We start from the raw sequence: 19,712 nt of genomic DNA, 5'->3' as shown, positions 1-19,712 counted from the left end.
TAGATGTGAAAAGTATGAGTCCAAATATTGTTCACATAATAAGTTTTTTTTAATGAAATATTTAAATAATATTAAAAATAATTATTTTATTGACATAGATTCGAAACATTAAAATAGTATTTTCTTATATAATAGAGCAGATAAATAAGGGTAAAATTCACATATTGCTCTTGAAATTTGATGAAATTGCACTAATTACCCATGTGTTTTTAAAAATAATATATATCTCTATTGACTTTTTAAATTGTATAATACAAGCCCTATATTATTAAGTAACTTTTATTATTTGTATTTAAATCCCCAAACTAAACTTCCCCAAATATCTCCAATTGTGCAAACCCAAGAGGAAATGAAAATATGACGTTGGTTATGGATTCTTCTAGATAGATTTTTTAAATATAATGTTTGTTAACGATAATCGGGTTTTTAGATAATCTAACTGGAAAATCAATTACTAGTGATGATAGGTTATCAAAAAAATACAATTAAATACCTTTGAAGAATATTAGGTTTTGTAAATAATCCATATTGAAATAGAGGTAAAAAGAAATCAAAAGGATTTAACTATAAAGTTCATTGATCATGAATAAAAAAAAGAAGAAGATAGAGAGAGAGAAATAGATGGCAAGATAAAGAAAGAAAAGGAGAAACTTATCATTGATGGGAATTCTCAAATTTTTATCACTATCATCAACAGAAACCCCAAATTGCCATCAATCAATCATGATGATAATGACTTGATGAGCTTAGGAACCTTAAATTGGTATTTTTGCCAGTATAGGTAGGAGTTGACAAGGTGAGGACGATAGGTAGGAGTTGACAAAGGGTAGGGGAGAGCATTTGGTTATATCTGACCGAACCATCAATTTTTTTACCAATCGAATTGAACCAATCATATCCCATTAACCGAGCCGAATCGAACCGAACCGATCGAACCGAACCGATAGGATACGCTAATTGAAAAATTGAAACCAAAATAACCGGTATAACCGAACTTCACTAAAACTTACAGAATGGGCGAGGATGATCGGAGGGAGAGAGATACAACTGGGGCAGTGTCGACCTCTGCATAGGAAGGAAACGAAACATCGGAGACAAAGACGAATGGCCAGCCCTTATTCGGTTCGGCCATTCGCTTGGCCAAAGGCCCAAATGACCTTTCATCTTCGACTGTAATGTGGCCATGAGATAGAAAGACTGTCGTGAGACGGCGAGAGGGGATTGACAGTCAAGAGGCGACGAGAGGGAGACAACGTTGGTGAGGTGGCGGGAGAAGGGCTACAAAGGTGAGGCAGTGAGATCGAGATCAAGAGAAAGAGATAAGGGTCTTGAGAATTAGAATCGAGAGGCCGCACGCGCAAGAAGAAAGCGATGGACCACTGGTGAGGCTGGAGGGAGGGGGCGACGGACCTAGCACGCGCACGAGAGATAGAGGGAGAGGGGAGTCTGACGTCGTGAGGTTTGAGGTGAGGGAGAGAGAAGTTTGGGAGGGGGGAACCAGAGATGCAGAGAGTGTCAGGGGGTCACATGAGGGAGACGTGAGGAAGAGAGAAGAAGTTTGTGTGTGTGTGGCCTGTGGGGGTGGTGGGTGGTGAAACCGTGGGCGGTAAAAACAGTGGGTATGGAAGAGATTTCGATTATTTCGATTAATCGAAATATCCAAAATTTTTGATTATTAGAATCGAACCGATTTTTATCTATTTAATTAAACGAATCAAACCGACTAATTCGGTCAATTCGGTTAAACCGAAAAAATACACACCCCTAACAAAGGGGGCGGGAGGGGGAAGGGGAGATGGTGGATAAATGCATATTGTAGAGAAGAAAAAAATGAAAATGAAATGAGTTGATTTTAGATTAAGGGTAAAATGGTTAATTTACATCATCATTTAATTACATGGTACGTACGTGTTATTTTTAAAAACATAAAAGTGATCAATGCAATTTCGTATAATCTCAAGAATAACGCGTGAAATTTATCCTTTAAAAATCGAAACCTAATTAGCTATGAAAAAATCAAATATGACATTTACTTGTACAATACAGGGTAAAAGCTCAATTTGACCCCTAATATGGTAACTATTTTGCTTTATTTTTCATGCATAATTTTTCTATTTGCTTCCTATTAATAATTCAAATTTGAACTTTATTTTATTGTGTGTTTAATTTTGTAGGCATATTCTAATCATGAAAAGTACCTAAACAAGGAAATAAAAATATATAATGAAATGATATTTGTTATATGAAAGGATATGACAACTAAAGTTTTGCCATATCAATTTTGACGAGATCTCAAAAATTCAATCTACTCCATTAGATGATGATAATGTTGACACGAAGGAAATACCAAAAATATATATATATATATATATATTATCATCTAATGTACCTTTTGCAAACAAAGTTCACAGAAAAAGAGGTCTTAATTTCGATGATACAACTGCTCTAGTCTTAAATGTGGAAATTAAAGGAGTGGCCATGGCAATTCGAGAGAGATAAGCGAACAACAACTAGAAGTTGATGTTCTATTTGAAATGATGATAAAAGTAGAAGATTTTGGCGAAGTTACGCTTACCTCTGTCTTTAATTACTTGGCTAAAAATGAGAAAAGTGCAAAAGCTTTCTTGGCCATAAGTGATAAACCAAGGAAGCTTTGGATTTAGAATTTTATCAAGAGAGATAGTGGAATGGGATTGACATCCAATAAGTCGATATTATCAATGGTATTATTTGAATTTAAACCTTACTTTTTATCTTATTGTAGACATATAATTATTAATATTATACAACTTAAACTCGAATTTTTTAATTTGTTACTTTTATTAGAATTATGTATACAAAACTTTTAATATTGTAAAACTTATGATTATTGATAAATTTGTTTTGATGGTATATGATATCTTTATTTTTTTTTATCTTTATTATTATTATATGTTTATTATTTTTTATTAAAAATAAAAAAATATTATAATTTTTTAAGTGCCAGCAAAATACAGGAAATGGTTTTCAAGAAACTTGCACCGTTCGACCTTAACTAACATCAACTTCAAAGGTCAAACTGGCACCCTTAAGGTGGGTGAATGGGCGATTAAGCTCGATTCCCTTAACTAGGGACATCTACTTCTTGTTGAAGCTTAACTAGCATTGGCTCTGGCTCCTCACCTTGAGCCTATTCATATTTTTGAGCATATATGAAGCCCCTTCTTTTCTTGCATCTCTACAACTTTGTGCACCCATCGTTATTGAGCCACACGAGATCTACTAGCCAAGAAAGAGCATTAACTCCTAAAAGTTAAAACTTGAATTTGCTTTGCCTTGCATTATGAAGTAAGAACAAAATTTGGTTATTTTTTGATAATATTCTTTCAAGCAGCATAGCATGAGAGCAACAGTCAATAATGGCAATAAGCACAAGATGACTGCAAGATGGCATTCTGTAATCTAAACAAAGCAACAAGGGTGGTAACAGTTCTCTAAAGCAGAAAGTTTACTTCGAAGACAAGAAACATATACAAGCATCAAGACTCAAAAAAGTGTTAGCCAGCCAACAGGCTCACAAAACCACTGGAAACTTGAAAGTGAGAATTCATCATAAAAACTAGAATGAAAATCATGTTCCATCCCATTTTCCACCTCTCCAACTTGTGACCTACCTTCCCATTACAGCAAAGGATTGTTACCAAGTCCCCTCTCCTTCCTGATAACAGAATACAATAACGAAAATCACAAGTTTTAATCCCGCTAGACAAAGTTTTCCCACAACCAAATGAAAGAACAAAAATCAATGTCTACAGCTACTTGGCTTGTTCACCATGTTCCCGGAGACTGTCAAGAATCAGAGAACCAATTCAAGATAGGCTTCACTTTATGTACAAATGTTAACAGTTTATTTAGTAGAAGGTACTGAGTAAAATGTGAGACTAGAACAAAGTCACACCATGGGCTAAAGTTGTTGTAGCACTTAATAATTTCACTTGACTTCTAAACATAGCACAACAGTTATTCATCAAAATCAAAAGAATTCTGAAATACAGCCCACCAACTACCAGCAGCCAGCCAATTGACCAGACAAAAAACATATGTATTTCAAAGGTCTTGCATAGAAATATAGGAAACAAAGTAGTCACAGCGAAAGGCGATCCCAAATGCTGAAAAAAAAAATAGTGCTACCAATAATTATCTTTGCAAGTTAAAGACGTCATTTTTCTTCATTTCCATCTTCTGGCTGTCCATAACGCCGCTTGAACTTGGCAATCTGTCCAACACGTTCAGCCATCTGTCGCCTTGCTCTAATATGATAAACTTTACCAACATTATGTATCTTGGTCATCATGACATGCATTAACCGACCACTTTGGGTAACATAAGAAATCCACTGCATCTGAGGGTGCACCCCTTTCTTCATTTTTTACCTATTGATTATTAAAAAGAAATTTGTTAAACAAGGATACGGCATTTTGTAAATAAAATCCAAGTTCAATCAAGTAACAAGCCCTTGAAAGAATGTAACAACATGGATCATCACCCAAAAATATTAGTTGAAGGTAACTCCCATGTTTAGGGACCAAATAATATACCCCAAATTTCCCCAATATGCTACCGATGTGGGATTGAGTCATGACAAACTTTCCTCCTATAATTCCTGGTGTTCTCAGGAAGTTAGAGATCCCATATCTCACAAGTCAATTCAACACAATTTCTCTTGCAACCGCTCAATAGTGGTTCTAAGTTAACCGAGCTTGAGCCCAGGTGCACTCGATTGAACTTGGATTTTATTTACAAAATGCTGTATCCCTGTTTAACAAATTTCTTTTTAATAATCAATAGGTAAAAAATGAAGAAAGGGGTGCAACCTCAATTCGGTTGACGAGCCGAGTTAGGGCTCAAGCTCGGGCTTGGGCTCGAGTTCGAAGGAACTGAAGATTTCAATGTAAGACATTTAAGCTTTCTTCGGGTTTCTAAGGAACAAAACAGGATCAAATTCTGTGTTGAATCAAACACACTGTCTAAAAAGATTTGAGGAACACTTGCACAAATGACGAGCAGTTCATTACACATAATAAATTGAAGATTAATGGAAGAGAAGTGTTACCAACGTCCAGAGTAGACCGATTGAAGAAGAAGAAGAAGAAGAAGAAGAAGAAGAAACCTCTCTCTCTCTCAGACGGTGGCGAGACGGCGAGGCAGCGAGAGGGGCGACACAGCGGCAAGTCGGCGAGGCAGCAGCCAGTACGACGAGGATAACTACCTTCGGCTGAGAGACCAACGACTCTTCACTAGAAAGCACAGTCGGCAGAATGGGGAAGGAAGGAACCTAGGTTTCCTTCCTTATCTATGCCTGGGCCTGGGCCTGGCCACTGGTTCACAACACAACTGGGTCAAATTGGCTCCTGAATTTTGGGCAATGTGATTTCTTAATAATGTAAATTAATAACAGCAATTGAAAAGTTTTATAATTAAATATATTATAATATAATATATTTTTTATTTTTTTATTTTGATGATCATAAAAATAAGATCTTTTTAATTTTGAAACTATTTAATAACAAAGAAAAACTTTATAAACAAATATAAAATTGTTATTATTAAATTAATAAAGGATAGATTTAAAATAATTTAATTTATTCTTAATATATCAGGCAAAATAAGATAGTAAAATTTAATTTGTACTCATAAATGTATGTATGTTAAATAATATATTTATAAAATATATATTTAATATATTATGCATATATATTATTATATTTAATTACGAAGTTCTAATCAAGTATGTTTATGAATCTCTAATTGAATTAACTCACAAATTAATGAGTTGAGTTTTACTAAATTTAAGTTCAATTTATTTATAAATTAATTTTTAAAATTAGATTCAATTTTAATTTATTTATTTTAATGAACAAATTTGAGTAAATTTTTATTAAATTAAACACTAAATAAGTCAACTCATTTATAATTCTAGATGATCTGACTGGGCCTTATGGGGGTAGGAAGGCAGGTATGGGAAAAGGCCCAGAGCATCCCTTGCCTGCCAAAGCCCAAAACCCCTACCCACCTTCCACTCTCCTATGTTTAGTTGCAATAATTAAAGAATCAAGAGAATAATTAAAAGTAAAATAGTCAACTTTTATAAATTGCATACAACTAATAATATTTAAATTGTCAACCTAATTGTGTGTGTGTATAATGTATATATATATATATATATATATTTATGTCAACATTTATGTTTGTTATTTAAAATTTGTGCACTGTTCATATATATAATTAAAAATAAAAAATAATAAAATTAGACCTGGGCAGTGGGCACCCTTTTGAGTTTTGAGGGCTGGGTTAGGTTGGATGTTCGATGTTGGAGGAGAGTAATCTCTACTTTACATGTTAACTTATCTTTTTGACTTTAAATATATGATCTTTTAACTAATTTTAGTATTGTTATTAATATCTATATAACACAATCTTATTATAATTCTTATATTGCTCGACACCTTACGAAGGATGAGTGTATGGATCTTACACTCTCTCTTATTTTGCCCGCGTCGAACAACATAAAAATTGTTTAATACGAATAAGTAAACAAAATCATTATGTTAATAACTGACAGCATAAGGTGGTTGTTAGTTAGATGAATATTATTATGTAAGTTATTGGATTAAACAATAAACAGAATTCAATAATAAAGGCGTGGTAAGCACTAAGCAGACGGCACAGGCACAGGCACAGGCACAGAGAAGTAGCCAGGTTTTAGATGGCCAACAACAACAACAAACTGCAAATTAAGCCGTACGGATTATTATATCATTTCATTAAACAAAAAAGAATCAAATTCCCTCTTCAAACTCCATCATCTCTCTTTAACTTAATCATTACTTCACCCAGTTGTGTAGAGTTCACCTTCTTCACAGCCATCTCAGCAGCCGAATCAAACACGATTATTTGAGCCAACCCTGGCAACCTGAAGCTCACCTTCTTTCCTTTCCCTCTTTGGCCTTTCCCTTGTTTCTCTTTCTCCACGCCAAGAGACACCCCCTCCCCACGTCCACGGGAGACCAAGCCTTCCCCTTCTGGCTCAGTAAACAAAGAGGGGAAAACCCTGCTAGAAGAATATTGCTTCAAGCCATGAGCCTCACCTCCACTGCCACTGGAGCAGCAGCCATTGTTAAGGCCTGGAGAAGCCAGAAACCACTCTTCCAAAGTGGGCTGCCTCTTCTTCTCCATCTGACTCTGTGTTCTTAGCCGCTGCAGCTTCCTTATCATCTGTTTCGATCCTGGCTGCTGCTGCTTCTGCTGCTGCAGCTTCATCCTCCTCCACCTCTTCTTCATAAGCTCCATAACTGAAGCTCTTATGCCGCTGCCGCGTCCATCATTAGGGCTCATTTCCCAGAAAAAGCACATTGTTGCTCCCATTTCTTGTTCAAGAATGAGAACTGGTTACAGGTCACATATGGATGGCTTCTGAATTCTTCAGGTTGAAGACGGTTCGGTTTAGTCTAGTTAATGAATATGGGATTATAAAGGATGCTCAGGCGGTGTGCACAAGAAGAGAAGGAGTGGCTTCGTGGGCATCTAACTATCTAAGCGTGGGGATTAAGATCAAATTATAGAATAATAATTAATGTCATCACTAACACATGCATGTCTCTAATTTATCGATAACTCTCCCCTTGCTGGCTTTTCCTGTTGGTCACGCAAATTCAGAGCCTACAATTGCTATTTCACTGTAGTTCTGGTAATTCAACCATTTGTACAATAAATTTTTTATTAGAGTCACAGTCCATTGAAAAATAAAATAAAAATAAAATTATTTATAATGAAGTTGGAAGTGACTCAATAAAAATACAATGTGAGAGACATCATTAAAAAAGACCAACATTCGCTTTGCGAGGAGAGTAGATGAATTGGTAAAAATGTCTTGTAAAAAGGTTGAGAAAGATGATGAACAATTTAGGGAGAGATTCAGTCTTTGACCTTTAATTCAATAAAAAGAAAAAAAAAAAAAAAAACCCACCTTAATGGAGGATATGAGTTTACAAAGATAAATAGGAATAACTAATGGTTAGAATTCTTGTAGCCATTATCCATATAATAATGAGATGAAGAATCGATGAGAAGACACTGAATCTTTGGGCCTGTGGAATTAAGGTGAATTTCTAGGACAGGGTAGGTAGGTGTGCATTGTTAAATGGGTGATGAAAGCAAAGGTGGCTTTGTAGACATCTCAAAAGTCAGAAAACACAGACCAACCAAAGGGACTGAGACAAAGCCGCCTGACTCTGATTGAGACAAGAAGCTCTTGTTCTCACATCACTTCATCATTTGTCCCAATTAACAAGGTACTTTGGCAGCAATCATACACTAAACTCCGTTTGTTTATAGGATGGAGCAGGAAGTTGTCCTATGCATGGCTGCTTCTGGCGGAAATGGCTATTTTACATTTTTAAAGCTAGCCTGTTTTAGTTTACAGATTCTTGTCATATAGTGTTATTCGTCACTCGTTATGATGCAATGGTTTGTTATTTATAGAAATTTTTTAGATAAGAATCATGTAGTTGTTTCCTTGAACTTAAAGTCTCAAATGAGCTCGATTGACTATTACTAATCAACACGAGGGAGAAAAAATACTTCTCTCATTGAAATTTTATAGAAATATTAAGAACCTAACATTTTTCAATTAGGTTGAAGATAAACAACTTGACAAATGATAACATCTTGAATATAAGAAATAAGTATCTGTCAAGACCCTAGGTTTTTCCTAGGGCTAAAACTGTAATTAGCCTATTTTACTTATATTTTTTTCTAGTTGTATTTTTCTGTTAATTTGTTATTTTATATAGATTAGTTATATAAAACTACTAAAAATTGTTTGTAGAATATGTTTTGAATAATAATTGATTTTCATATTTCCCTCTCAATTCGCTTTCTAATTTCGTTGTTTTCACTCCCGATCCTTTTGATTTCTCTTTCTTTCTCTATTCTTGTCTGCATTTCCCCATATATTCTTGTTGTATTTCCCTCTCCTCTAGTCTAATTCACCTTTAGTTCTTTCTAAATGCCTCTTCAAACCCTAGGTACATGATGTCAAGACTAATTATGTGCCTATTGAGAGGTTCCAAGAGAAAAATAAGAAACTATTAAGTGGAGTAGTAGAGAAAGCAAAGTTTATTACATCATCCCTGATATCGAGTCCATTGTCTAAGGGCCTGCTAATGTCCTAAACTGGGACATTGGAAGAAATGATTATGGTAAAGGAAGTCCTCATAATATTGTTCTTATGCCTATGGCTCCTTTGCTTTTGGTACAAGAGGAAGTTATGAGAATGTGTCATGTTTGTTTTGATCTGTATAGGAATTCTCTTCTTGACGAATAAATTCAAAGGTTCAAAGTAAAAATCGCTATTTCAACCTGTCGGAGTTTATCCTTATATGAGTTATCTTTCATTGTTGTGAAGGTGCATGGATTTGATAAGGAAATATGGAGACAACATGTAATTGGAGGACAAAGAATTGAAGCCAGTTTTACGGTTGGAAATAGGGTTTTACGTGAGTTGGACAATTCAATTTCTCAAGGAAGATTATGATATTTTGTGCCAGTAAAACAAAATAATGTTCTGAAGATGCAAGAGAGGAGATTTTAGCAAATGAAGGAAGAAGTTTTTCAAGAATTCTCTAGACGAGTTATGGAAAAGAAGGAAAAAGCATATTAGAAGTTGTGGAGGTTTAGGCATTTTTTGGGGATAAGAAATGTTTTAAAGCATGGAGAAATGTCGGGACCCTAGAGTTATCTTAGGGATAAAATAGTAATTAGCCTATTTTACTTGTATTTTTCTTTAATTGTATTTTTTGTTTGTTTGTTATTTTCTATAAAACAATCAAAGACTGTTTGTAGAGCATGCTTTGAATGATAACTGATATCTAAATTTCACTCTGATCAATTCTCTCTTTGATTTTTTTATTTTCTCTTCTAATTTCTCCGCTCTCTCTCTCTTCCTCTCTCTTGTATGTATTTCTCCCTATATTCTTATTGTATTTTGCTTTCCTTCAGTCTAATTCCCTCTCAGTCCTTTCTAAATGCATATTCAAACCCTAGGTACATGAGAGTATCATAATCAAATAGTATGCAATCGTTCACTCTCAATCTTCTAATTTCTTATTTTTGGATTTAATTCAGGATTCAAACAATTATTGATTATTAAAAACACTAAGAATAATTCTTACATTGGACCAGAAAACTCTTCATCCGATCCAAAAAGAACCTTTGGGCACCATCCAACTCATCACAAGATAGCAACTGTGCTCTCCATCGATCATTCTTTGAGTATGCACTATTATGCATCATCATCAATTGGAGTCTAGAATTAATGGATATGTGAAAAGATAAAAAGACAGTTTTTACACAGGCCATTGATTCTTAATTTAGTGCATACGAAATCTCCTTTCTATATATCTAAGCTTTGAAACAGCTATATATTCAAAAGCAGCAATACATTCATACATATATTACACAAACCCTCCCTCAGCTTCAAAATGCCTTTCAGATAATTATAATAATAAAGTAATTGCAAAGAGTTATTATACTCAGCTGATCAAGTGATAGGCGGCTAAGAGACAAGGGTGGGTTTAAAAGCATTACTTTAGGAGAAGTTTCGGGTTTTTAATCTCACTAATATTTGAGTAGTCTCCATCATAAAATCCATAAATTGAAGTGAAAGAGGATGGGGCTGAGACCAATGGTATTTTATATATATATATATATTACCCCTATGAAATGATAGGATAAGAGATTATTTCACAAGTGTGCTAAATAGCAAAACATTATATTTTTGAATCTACTGATTAAATTCTCTCAAGTGATCAAAATAAAAAGAGAGAGAGAGAGAGAGAGAGAGAAAGGAAGAGGAAGAATTATAATATTATATATTTCAATGAATGTCATAAAGGAGAAATAAAATAAAAGAACAAATTTTTAATTAAAAAAGACCTATGCTCCCCCCCAGAAAAAGTGAGGGCTAGCTAGTATCTATTATTATCTATTGTTTGAGTTGAGCCAATGAATCCGACTGACTAATTGGGTATTATTTAAAAAAGAAAGAGAGGCAGGCAGGCAGGCAGGCACATCCCTTTCAAATTCGGTCCAAATATGAACGAACCATAGCCTTTTGGATTCAAATAAATTTTCATTCTGTGCGCCCTGTTGTTATTTTATTATGTATATGTATGTATTCCGATTTCATACTAAACTCTTTTATCATTTTTCGGTTTTATACAATTATTATTATTATTTTTTTTTTGGCAACGAAAACGACAAAAGTAGGGAAATCAAAATCAGTTGAACCCCACCGCCGCCTATTCTATTTTCCAAAGTCACCATGATCCCAAAAACAAGCACATAATTTTAAAATCAGCGACTTAATCTCTACCGACTCATGGGGTTTTGGAGCAAACTTAATTTGCAGAGCAGAAAGAGAGAGAGAGAGAGGAACGCTTCTGAATCTGATGAATACAATTATAGCAACCAGTCGTCGCTGTCTCTACCACGCATCCATCATCATCCACTACGCCACTACTCACTCACTGTCTGTTCAAACAAGTATCCCTTGCATGGCTAAAACCAACTAAAGAAACCAGCACCAAAATCACAACACTATTAACCTACACATCTCTCTCTCTCTCTCTCTCTCTCTCTCTTTCTTATTCTTCATGGGTTAGGGCGAAGTTGGAACTGCGTCCGAGCCAGACACATGGGAGGCCGAATCTTCTTTCGATATGGCGACGTAGTTCACGGGAGCAACCGGCCTGGTGTTGTCCCTCTTCCCGTCCTTGTTTATGGACCTCGTCCCGCTTTGAAGCGACAAGCGTCTAGGTGTTCCATTAGCACCCCCATTTGTGCGTGGTCCCACCACCTTTTTCGAACCAAGACTTGGTCGCCCGGGGCTCGGCCTTGCACCGAAGATGGCTTCTTGTTCCGTGTTTAGCTGTTCATGGAACTTTTTCTGATCCTGTCCACCCCAAAGATTTGAGCCATAAGAACCCCCACCCACAGCTCAAATAAGATAATAATAGGGATCCTACAGGTTATCTGATTATCATGTTCCATCTATTTCTGACTTACCCTTAGCCTTCGCTTCTCTTCTTCTCTTTCTTGCCTTAGCATGGCGTATTCATCCAGCATCGCCAGAAGAGGAACACCATCATATGCAAATGATTCACCATGATCCTCTTCCCATGCCCGAGTTTTTGCAACCAACGTGTCCACAAGAGCTACATGACAAGAAACCCATCAATAGATAGCGCTATTAGTTGCAACAACAGTTTACATTTAATAATAAACCTTAGTTGATAGATCCTGGAGTTCGTAACTAGTTAACTACTTTCTACAAATGATGTTAAGAGTTCCTACTACATCCAACCGCATAGCAACCAACCAATGGAGGGTTGTCTACTGGTGGAAATTTCATGCAACACCATTATTTATCCTTGCAACATAAATAATTAAGTAAAGAAACAGTGAAGTGCTTTTTTACCTACCAACCTGTTCTCTTGCAAAGCATTACCTAATGACTTCATTTCATAATGAAGTCCGTTACATATATATATATATATATATATATATCCTGAAGAAGTTGGTAATATATAAAAGCAAACTATTAACATCATTGTAGGGTGGGATTTCAGGTGGTTTACTGGAACCTCCTCCTGAAGGAAAATAAGTAAGGTTGATGCCACCCTTAATAGTCTGAATTACACATGCAACATGGCAATTCTTCATAAAGCATTACCTAAACTCAAAACCCTAAACTCTAGATTGGACCACAACATTATTTGGTTTGGTCCCATTTAGTCATTTTAAAATATGGTTTGATTTTTAAATTTTGAAAAAGATGATTTATGGTTTAGTTTTGGTTTCTTAACCATAAACTTAGTGTCATAATATATATTTTTAATAAAATAATATATATCTATAGCAACACAATTATATCTTTCCCTTTTATCACTTCTTGTAAATTTAATTTTATGTGTTTTGTGATGTTTGTTCTGAATTTTTATGTAAAGACATCAATATTGCATTGATTTTAATTATGTTACCTTTTTATTATACTATATATATGCGTGTGTGCGGGCGTGTGTTTGGGTCACTATTTATTTGTATAGTTTGAATTGAAAGATAAAAAATTTATTGTAATGATGTCTAAAACTGTGGTTCAAATCAAACCAAATTGTAATTTCATGATTTGGCTTCAGTCATTTGATCACCAAAAATGATTTGGTTTGGAATATAAGTGAATTGTAATTTATTGTTTAATCTTTAAGTCCTTTCAAACCACAAGCATAGAGATTTCAACAATTTCAAGTGTCCAAAATATGTAACCCACAACGAGCTCAAATTAAAGTTAGATCATATGAATGACAGCTCTGTAGCCTAGGTAATTTAAATACAAATGTTTCTGAAAAAGAAAAAAAAAAGAGTTGCAAGAATAGAAAGAAAAATAAGTATTTATATAACATCAACACATTTTGAAGTTTGAAACATGAAACTGTATGGGGTTGTCCTTAAATAGAAGGGATTACCTGGAATTTTGTTGACAAGAATACGAGCTTTTTCAGCCCGCTTGAGATTCAAGTGTGCACCTCTACTTGCATTGTACCGGTTTTCATCCTGATTCAGCAACAATGTAAGAAATAGTAACGTAAAGAGAAGACATTGTCACAAAATATATTCTTGTGTCCAGAATCGAGAAAATATTGATCAGCAAGATCAAGATCGAAAGTATCATATGCATACAACAACAATCACAATTCACAAGCCTTAATCCCAGTACGTGTGAAGTAGCACATGCATGTGTCTCATTTTTGAAGGAAAAGAAAATAAGAATATTTTGTGCCAGCAGTTGAACAAGATCAAACAAAATATAAGTTTTATTGGATTAGAAGAGATCAATGCATGACAAGCTAGCACACATAATTGCAATCAACAGTTGATAACTATCAGAAGGACCAATTAGAAAGGTATGTCAGATTTTTATACAGCAGATTGGTGCCAGTTGATCTAGAAACAAATGGGAAGGGCTCCCCAGTTCCTCATTACCAGGAAGAGGGCAAAGAGTTCTTCAATTTATCCCCCTCCCTGACCAGACTCCTTCCTTTTTCTCCGTACACAGATTATCATGAATAGGAAAATTTAGGGTGTGACTGCCATGAATGACACTGCCAGTAATGGTTCAATGGGATTAACCCAACCATCAACAACTAAATCTGATACGAGCATGATACCTTGATAAGTACATGAGAGGCCAAATCAAATAGATGCCCCCTGATAAGGGCTTCCATGCACAGAATATTGTGATTGTCTGGCACATACTTGAGTTCCAGTTGCATAATCAGAAGCTTAAGCATATATAAGATTCAATTTTAGCAACAATGCAGTCAAGCTAATTACATAATCAAAATCTTCGGACATGAAAAAAAGAAAGGAGATGCATATATGATTGAGTGAAGCTGTTGATAAATTTTTCTCCTGTCAAGTTGGTGGAAGGAGGACAATACATGGTAAACTCTCCCAGACAATAGGAAGCTACTTGTAAGAGACAGACACAAATAAAAGTGATAACAAGAATTACCCTATTATAGTCTTCAAGCCAACTCTCTTCTTCACAAGCTGACATCCATTTCTCAACCTTATCCAATATTTCTTTCCTGCTAAGAGCCTCTTCCTTTGCCTTTACTATCTGGTTATCCATGTCAGCAAGTAACTCTGATGGCTCGACACTTCCAGAGTCAATCATATCCATAATCTTTTCTCGGGCAGCCTGTGAATCAATTTCAATATGGGCAAGTGCAAAGATCTCCTCAAGTTCCGCTTGCTTTTTGAAAGCAATTTCCTTCATCCTGCTAGCCTTTAACTGATCTAGCCTTTCAACTTCCACCTCAGCCTTAACAATGAAAAGCAAGTCAGTCAATAAACAACATGTTTTTTATTTCACCTAAACGTTTGCAAGTACTGGACTTCGGACATTGCTTACCTGCTCTATCAAATCCAAGGCAAGAGCTCCAGGGACGGTCACTTCATCTACTGAAGCTGATATGTTACAGGTAACATGATCAAACAAACTCCGTTCTTCTTCAGGGGTATCCATTAAATTCCAAAGATCAATTAGCTGAGTTGCTAATTCTTGAAGCTGTTTGGGAACAATTAATGTTAGAAACATTTCAACATACAGCACACATTGGTGTTGTTCATAGTAGCACATTGTAGAAAGCGATCAAACAAATTCAACCAATACAAATTTGTCACCGTACATACATTCATGTTTTAAAACGTTCTGACACTATAAAGTAATCAAACAAAAAAAAAAAAAGCAAAAGAATCAAGTTTGAAAAAACATAACGTAGACAAAATAAAATCTTGTCCATTGGCAAATGATAGAAAAAGCTTGCAGGATAGACGGTGCAAACTAGTACAAGAGGATAGGCCAGAAAGGGTGATTGAAGCCTAAGAAGTTCTATTTCTTTTGAGAGAGGAAGAAAAAGAAAATCCACAGAGGAATGCCCGTAGCTAATGAACCATTTTCAGATAGCATGTAATATGCATGACAAGACAACGGCAAAAAAGATTCTTTTACACGTGAATCTCAATGACTAGCTGCATACCATGTCTGGCACAAATGCAGGGCATAATCTCTTAAAAATATTAAGGCCCAAATAACAGAAAAATAAAAACACAATAAGATCAAGACTAGGCAATACCTTTTGCAACCTCTGCTTCTTATCTTCTTTAAGAGCTGAGACCGTCTTAGCCAGCCTAGATAGGGTATCATTGCTAATGCTTTTATATTGCATGCCAGTCGAGTCATTTAAGCTAGGATGAACTTCTGTTACTGTACTGAAGAAGTCCATCCCAAGGACAGCACAAAGATCATGCACGGTACTTACAAACTCAAGTACCTTGTGCAACCTATCACTCTGCCAGATCAAATAAACAATCAACAATCACAATTAAGCGAGTATAAAATAAAAACTCCCATAACTGCTAAAATTGTTGCTGATACGCTGAAACTACCTTTTCCTTGAGCAGTTCTTGGAGCTGAGATTGAAACTCATCCAACTTCTTCAGCGACAGGTCAGCCTCATCAACTACAGGACTCCCCGCCTGCTCACTAGTCCCCACAATCTCTCCACATATCTTCTGTATCTGTGATTGTACGTCATAAAACTCCTTTATTCTCTCCTCTTTCTGTTTCCATAGCTGTTCCAGAACCGGTGCAATAGCTGCAAGTTGTTCATTTATTGTTCCTGAAGCCTTCTCAGGCTACATAACAGAGCAAGAAGCAATGAGGGCACAATTTCATACCTTCCAAAGTTATGGAAACTGTACCGTAACTGGAAGACAAAAACAACATCCTCGATATCCAGTATAAAGGTATATATACTTATCATATAAAAAAAAAAAGTGGCTACTTACAATTCCAACAAAAGTTTTCTCCCCAAGAGCAGATAGAAGACCGGAGAGTTCAACTTTGGCATCTGCGAGTGCCTGAAGAAGTTGTGCCCGGGACCTTGCAGCCAGGTCAACCTTCCTCTTGTAGACATCCAAACACTCTTGCTCTAACTGAAGAAGCATCTTGTCCCGTTCCTCATCACTCTCACCAACCTCATCCCAAATTTGCTGCATTAAAGAAACAGGGACAATTGTCATTCAAACATACTCGTTCTTTTTCATTACTAATCAGTTCTACTTGTAACAACCAAGCAACTAACAAGTTCTGCAAACACTTTGGGGCAGGTTAAAAACATCATGCCTAATTGAATTATCTCCGCAAAATATAGAAAATCAAGAAAATTTAAAATGGATAACCTGCAATTGCTGCAGCAGAGAACCACAAGTAGTATCTCCAACAAGAGGATTCTGTGCTTCCACTGCCGCCATGTATCCTACATCATTAGTAATACTCAAAAAATGAAGTCTTAATTGAACATTTCAGATTAGAAAACATAAAACAGAAAATAAATTAACATAATCAAAGACGAACTTAGCCACATTGCTGAAATAATAGATCAACCCATTAACCAGTAGGCAGCACTTTCACTCAGTATGCCCCACCAAGTATGTTTCAATTAACGATTTTTCAAGGAAAAGAAAACAAAATTATTAACACAAACTATAAAATCATTTCAGACAAATATCTACTTATTTTTCCCACTATCTACACCAACAAATTTACCGTCAATTCTCGTTTTTCATTTTTCTATCCTTTCCTTCTGTTCCCAAACATGACGTACATATAAAATTACGCTCCGATCGACAAGAAAACGACTAGGCACGAACAATTCACAGCACTAACAGCGTCCAAAACCCCCAAATATCCAACTGAATAAGCAGTAAACCCCCCAAACCCTCGCTCTCACACAAATGCCCGCCAAATATCCACTACCAGTACCCCTACCCCTACCCCTACCCCCACATTCAGTTCAAAACGCTCAGATCTCGAACCGGAACCACTTCGGCCCCAAAAAACGAAAGCTCCGCCGAAGAAACCGAGGGAAAAAGGCGAGAGCAGAGAATGCTTACCGAGATCGTACTTGAAGATAGGGTTTTCGAGGCTTGCGGCCTCAGATCTGATCGATCTGCTGGCGGTGGGACTGTATTTGGTTTGGAAAACAGAGAGAGAGTGAAAGCGGGCAGTGACAGGTAGTCGAAGCGAGAGGAAAAGGACGGAACCTGAATGGACGGGCAGGGGCAGGGGCAGGGGCAGAGGAGGAGAAGAAGAAATGATATGAATGATATGGTCGGTGGGTCCATTTTATAGTCAGTCCGCCTCTGGTCAGTACGTCATTGGCGGAGTGGATTTAGGCCCCCGGGGTTTAGGGTTAATTACGAGAGTGACACTGTCGGGGTGAGGAATTTACGGATTTGTCCCAACAGTACAGTCCAATGGCTGCCGCTGCGATTGACGACGGGACTGATATGGCATCGCCTTGACTCCTGGCGTCGCTCGTAGTTGTGCCGGTGGACTGATTTTGACATTTGGAACGGATGTTGAAAATTGAGGGGGTGTTAAGTTTGGTTTGGACAAAGAATTTAGTAATTGAATTATTTTTAATAATTTTAAAAAAATAAGAATCATAATCGAATCATTAGATATATAAAATTAAACCATTACCAATCCATCGTATCGGACCGATTTCAGTTCAGTTTCAGTTTTATTCAATTAACATTTAGTTTTTAAACATTTTTGTAAAATATGAAATTATAAACAAATTTGTTAATTAAAATAAAAATATAACTTCAAATCTTGAAGTAAAAGTAGAATAAAATAATTCATAAATTACCTTATTAAATGAGATTACATCGACCATTTAGTATAGCAATAGCGCATAAAAATTAAAAAATAAAAGAGTTCATGAATAACAATAACTAAAAATAAAAAATAAATAAATAAAAATTAATAGATTAAAATTACAAGTAATAATATATTTATGCGTATGTATATATATATATACTCAAAAAATTATAATATATATACAAGTATAATATCAATTCTGGTTCGGTTCGAACCACGGTTTAAAAAGAAAAAACAGTAACCAAACCAAATATATCGGTTCTTAATTTTTTAAAACCAGAACCTAACCGTTGAACCATAGAACCAATCCAAAAGGTACAGTTTGGTTCGGTTCACCGATTTTCAGATATTTTTTGACACCCCTAAAAAAATTGTCGGATAAATTAAATAATTGATATTGTATTATTTTGTTTTGTGTACCATCGATATTTTTGTTATTCTTTTAAATATAATTTGAATAATAATAATTAAAATCTTCAAAAATACCCACCCTTACCTCAGTTTTAATAATTACTATAATTGTTTTTTAAAAAAAAAAACCCACCAAAATAAGATATTTTGGATACCAACACAAAACATTATCATTTTGGATATTTTACTGTTATTTTAGAATAAATATAATTATTTATAAATTTTAATTCTTTTTTTGACTTTTATGAGTGCATTCATCATTATTCATTTCAATCCCATCTGTTTGTAGGTTAGTTCTTTCTCATGATGCGTCCACAGTTGCAAACTTTTTGTTTTTGTTTTTACCTTTTATGTTTATTTTTTCTGTTTTATTAAAAAAATAAAAATGGAATGTATAAATCCTAGTTTTGTTTTCAAACCCGTGAATTGCTTAGATTGACCCGACTTGTCAAGCTATATATTGGTCTTGGTCGAGTTAAAGGAGTTTTAATGTACAAAACTTTATTAATCTCAAATTCGAGTCATTTATCTTAACGAATGAATTCAAATGAACTTTTGTTTAGACAAACACCAAGTTGTTCACAAACAGTTCAGCTTATTTGTTATCCTATCAATATGAGTGAAATAAAAAAGTAAAAATAATAAACAAATTTATCGAGAATTTTGTGTTTCGATAGTTTTTAAATTTGTGATATAAGTGGGAGGTTTTATTTTTCAATTGCAATTTTTTTTTAAACTTAAATTCAAAATAAACATATAAAAATTAAGAACAAAATAAAAAAAAAAAAACTCTTGTTTGTTGACCCAATAGAAGTTGAACTCATAAGAGTAGTATAGTAACTTTCTTAAGTATGATCATGAGTTAGGTAATCTATGGTTTGAATTATAATTATAATATATCAGTCTAACTTTATAAATGAACGAACATAATATAAGCTATGCACTACACCCGATAGTAAAATTCTCTTTC

The 19,712-nt window shown here is 35.1% G+C and overlaps 2 protein-coding genes across 3 annotated transcripts; both read right to left on the bottom strand.

Annotated features, from left to right (window-relative positions):
• Positions 1-3,988: 3,988 nt before the first annotated feature.
• Positions 3,989-5,325, bottom strand: LOC127811035 (uncharacterized). 2 transcript variants are annotated; one of them, XM_052350716.1, is made up of 2 exons: positions 5,150-5,325; positions 3,989-4,412 (listed from the first exon to the last, which is right to left on the bottom strand). In XM_052350716.1, exon 2 carries the CDS (start codon positions 4,403-4,405, stop codon positions 4,199-4,201), a length of 207 nt encoding a protein of 68 aa, XP_052206676.1. In that variant the 5' UTR covers positions 4,406-4,412; positions 5,150-5,325; the 3' UTR covers positions 3,989-4,198. The 2 variants fall into 2 exon arrangements, with proteins under 2 accessions (XP_052206676.1, XP_052206675.1); XM_052350715.1 differs by having other exon boundaries at positions 5,093-5,320.
• A 6,153-nt stretch (positions 5,326-11,478) lies between these two features.
• Positions 11,479-17,752, bottom strand: LOC127812083 (65-kDa microtubule-associated protein 1). Its single transcript, XM_052352400.1, has 10 exons — positions 17,560-17,752; positions 16,846-16,922; positions 16,453-16,656; positions 16,051-16,299; positions 15,738-15,953; positions 15,014-15,169; positions 14,612-14,923; positions 13,563-13,650; positions 12,106-12,254; positions 11,479-11,992 (listed from the first exon to the last, which is right to left on the bottom strand). Exons 2-10 carry the CDS (start codon positions 16,915-16,917, stop codon positions 11,699-11,701), a joined length of 1,740 nt encoding a protein of 579 aa, XP_052208360.1. The 5' UTR covers positions 16,918-16,922; positions 17,560-17,752; the 3' UTR covers positions 11,479-11,698.
• Positions 17,753-19,712: the final 1,960 nt, after the last annotated feature.

This window comes from Diospyros lotus, chromosome 10 (genome assembly GCF_014633365.1).
Source record: "Diospyros lotus cultivar Yz01 chromosome 10, ASM1463336v1, whole genome shotgun sequence".
NCBI lineage: Eukaryota > Viridiplantae > Streptophyta > Magnoliopsida > Ericales > Ebenaceae > Diospyros > Diospyros lotus.
Note: the sequence above shows the minus strand (reverse complement) of the source record. Positions and strands in the feature narration are given on the sequence as shown.

Coding starts and splice junctions, on each gene's coding strand:
- LOC127811035 (XM_052350716.1), bottom strand. CDS start 4,405: ATGAAGAAAGGGGTGCACCCTCAGATGCAGTGGATTTCTTATGTTACC.
- LOC127812083 (XM_052352400.1), bottom strand. CDS start 16,917: ATGGCGGCAGTGGAAGCACAGAATCCTCTTGTTGGAGATACTACTTGT. Junction 14,924..15,013: donor CCTTGGATTTGATAGAGCAG/GTAAGCAATGTC, acceptor TTCATTGTTAAG/GCTGAGGTGGAAGTTGAAAG. Junction 13,651..14,611: donor GGCTTGAAGACTATAATAGG/GTAATTCTTGTT, acceptor TTGCTGAATCAG/GATGAAAACCGGTACAATGC.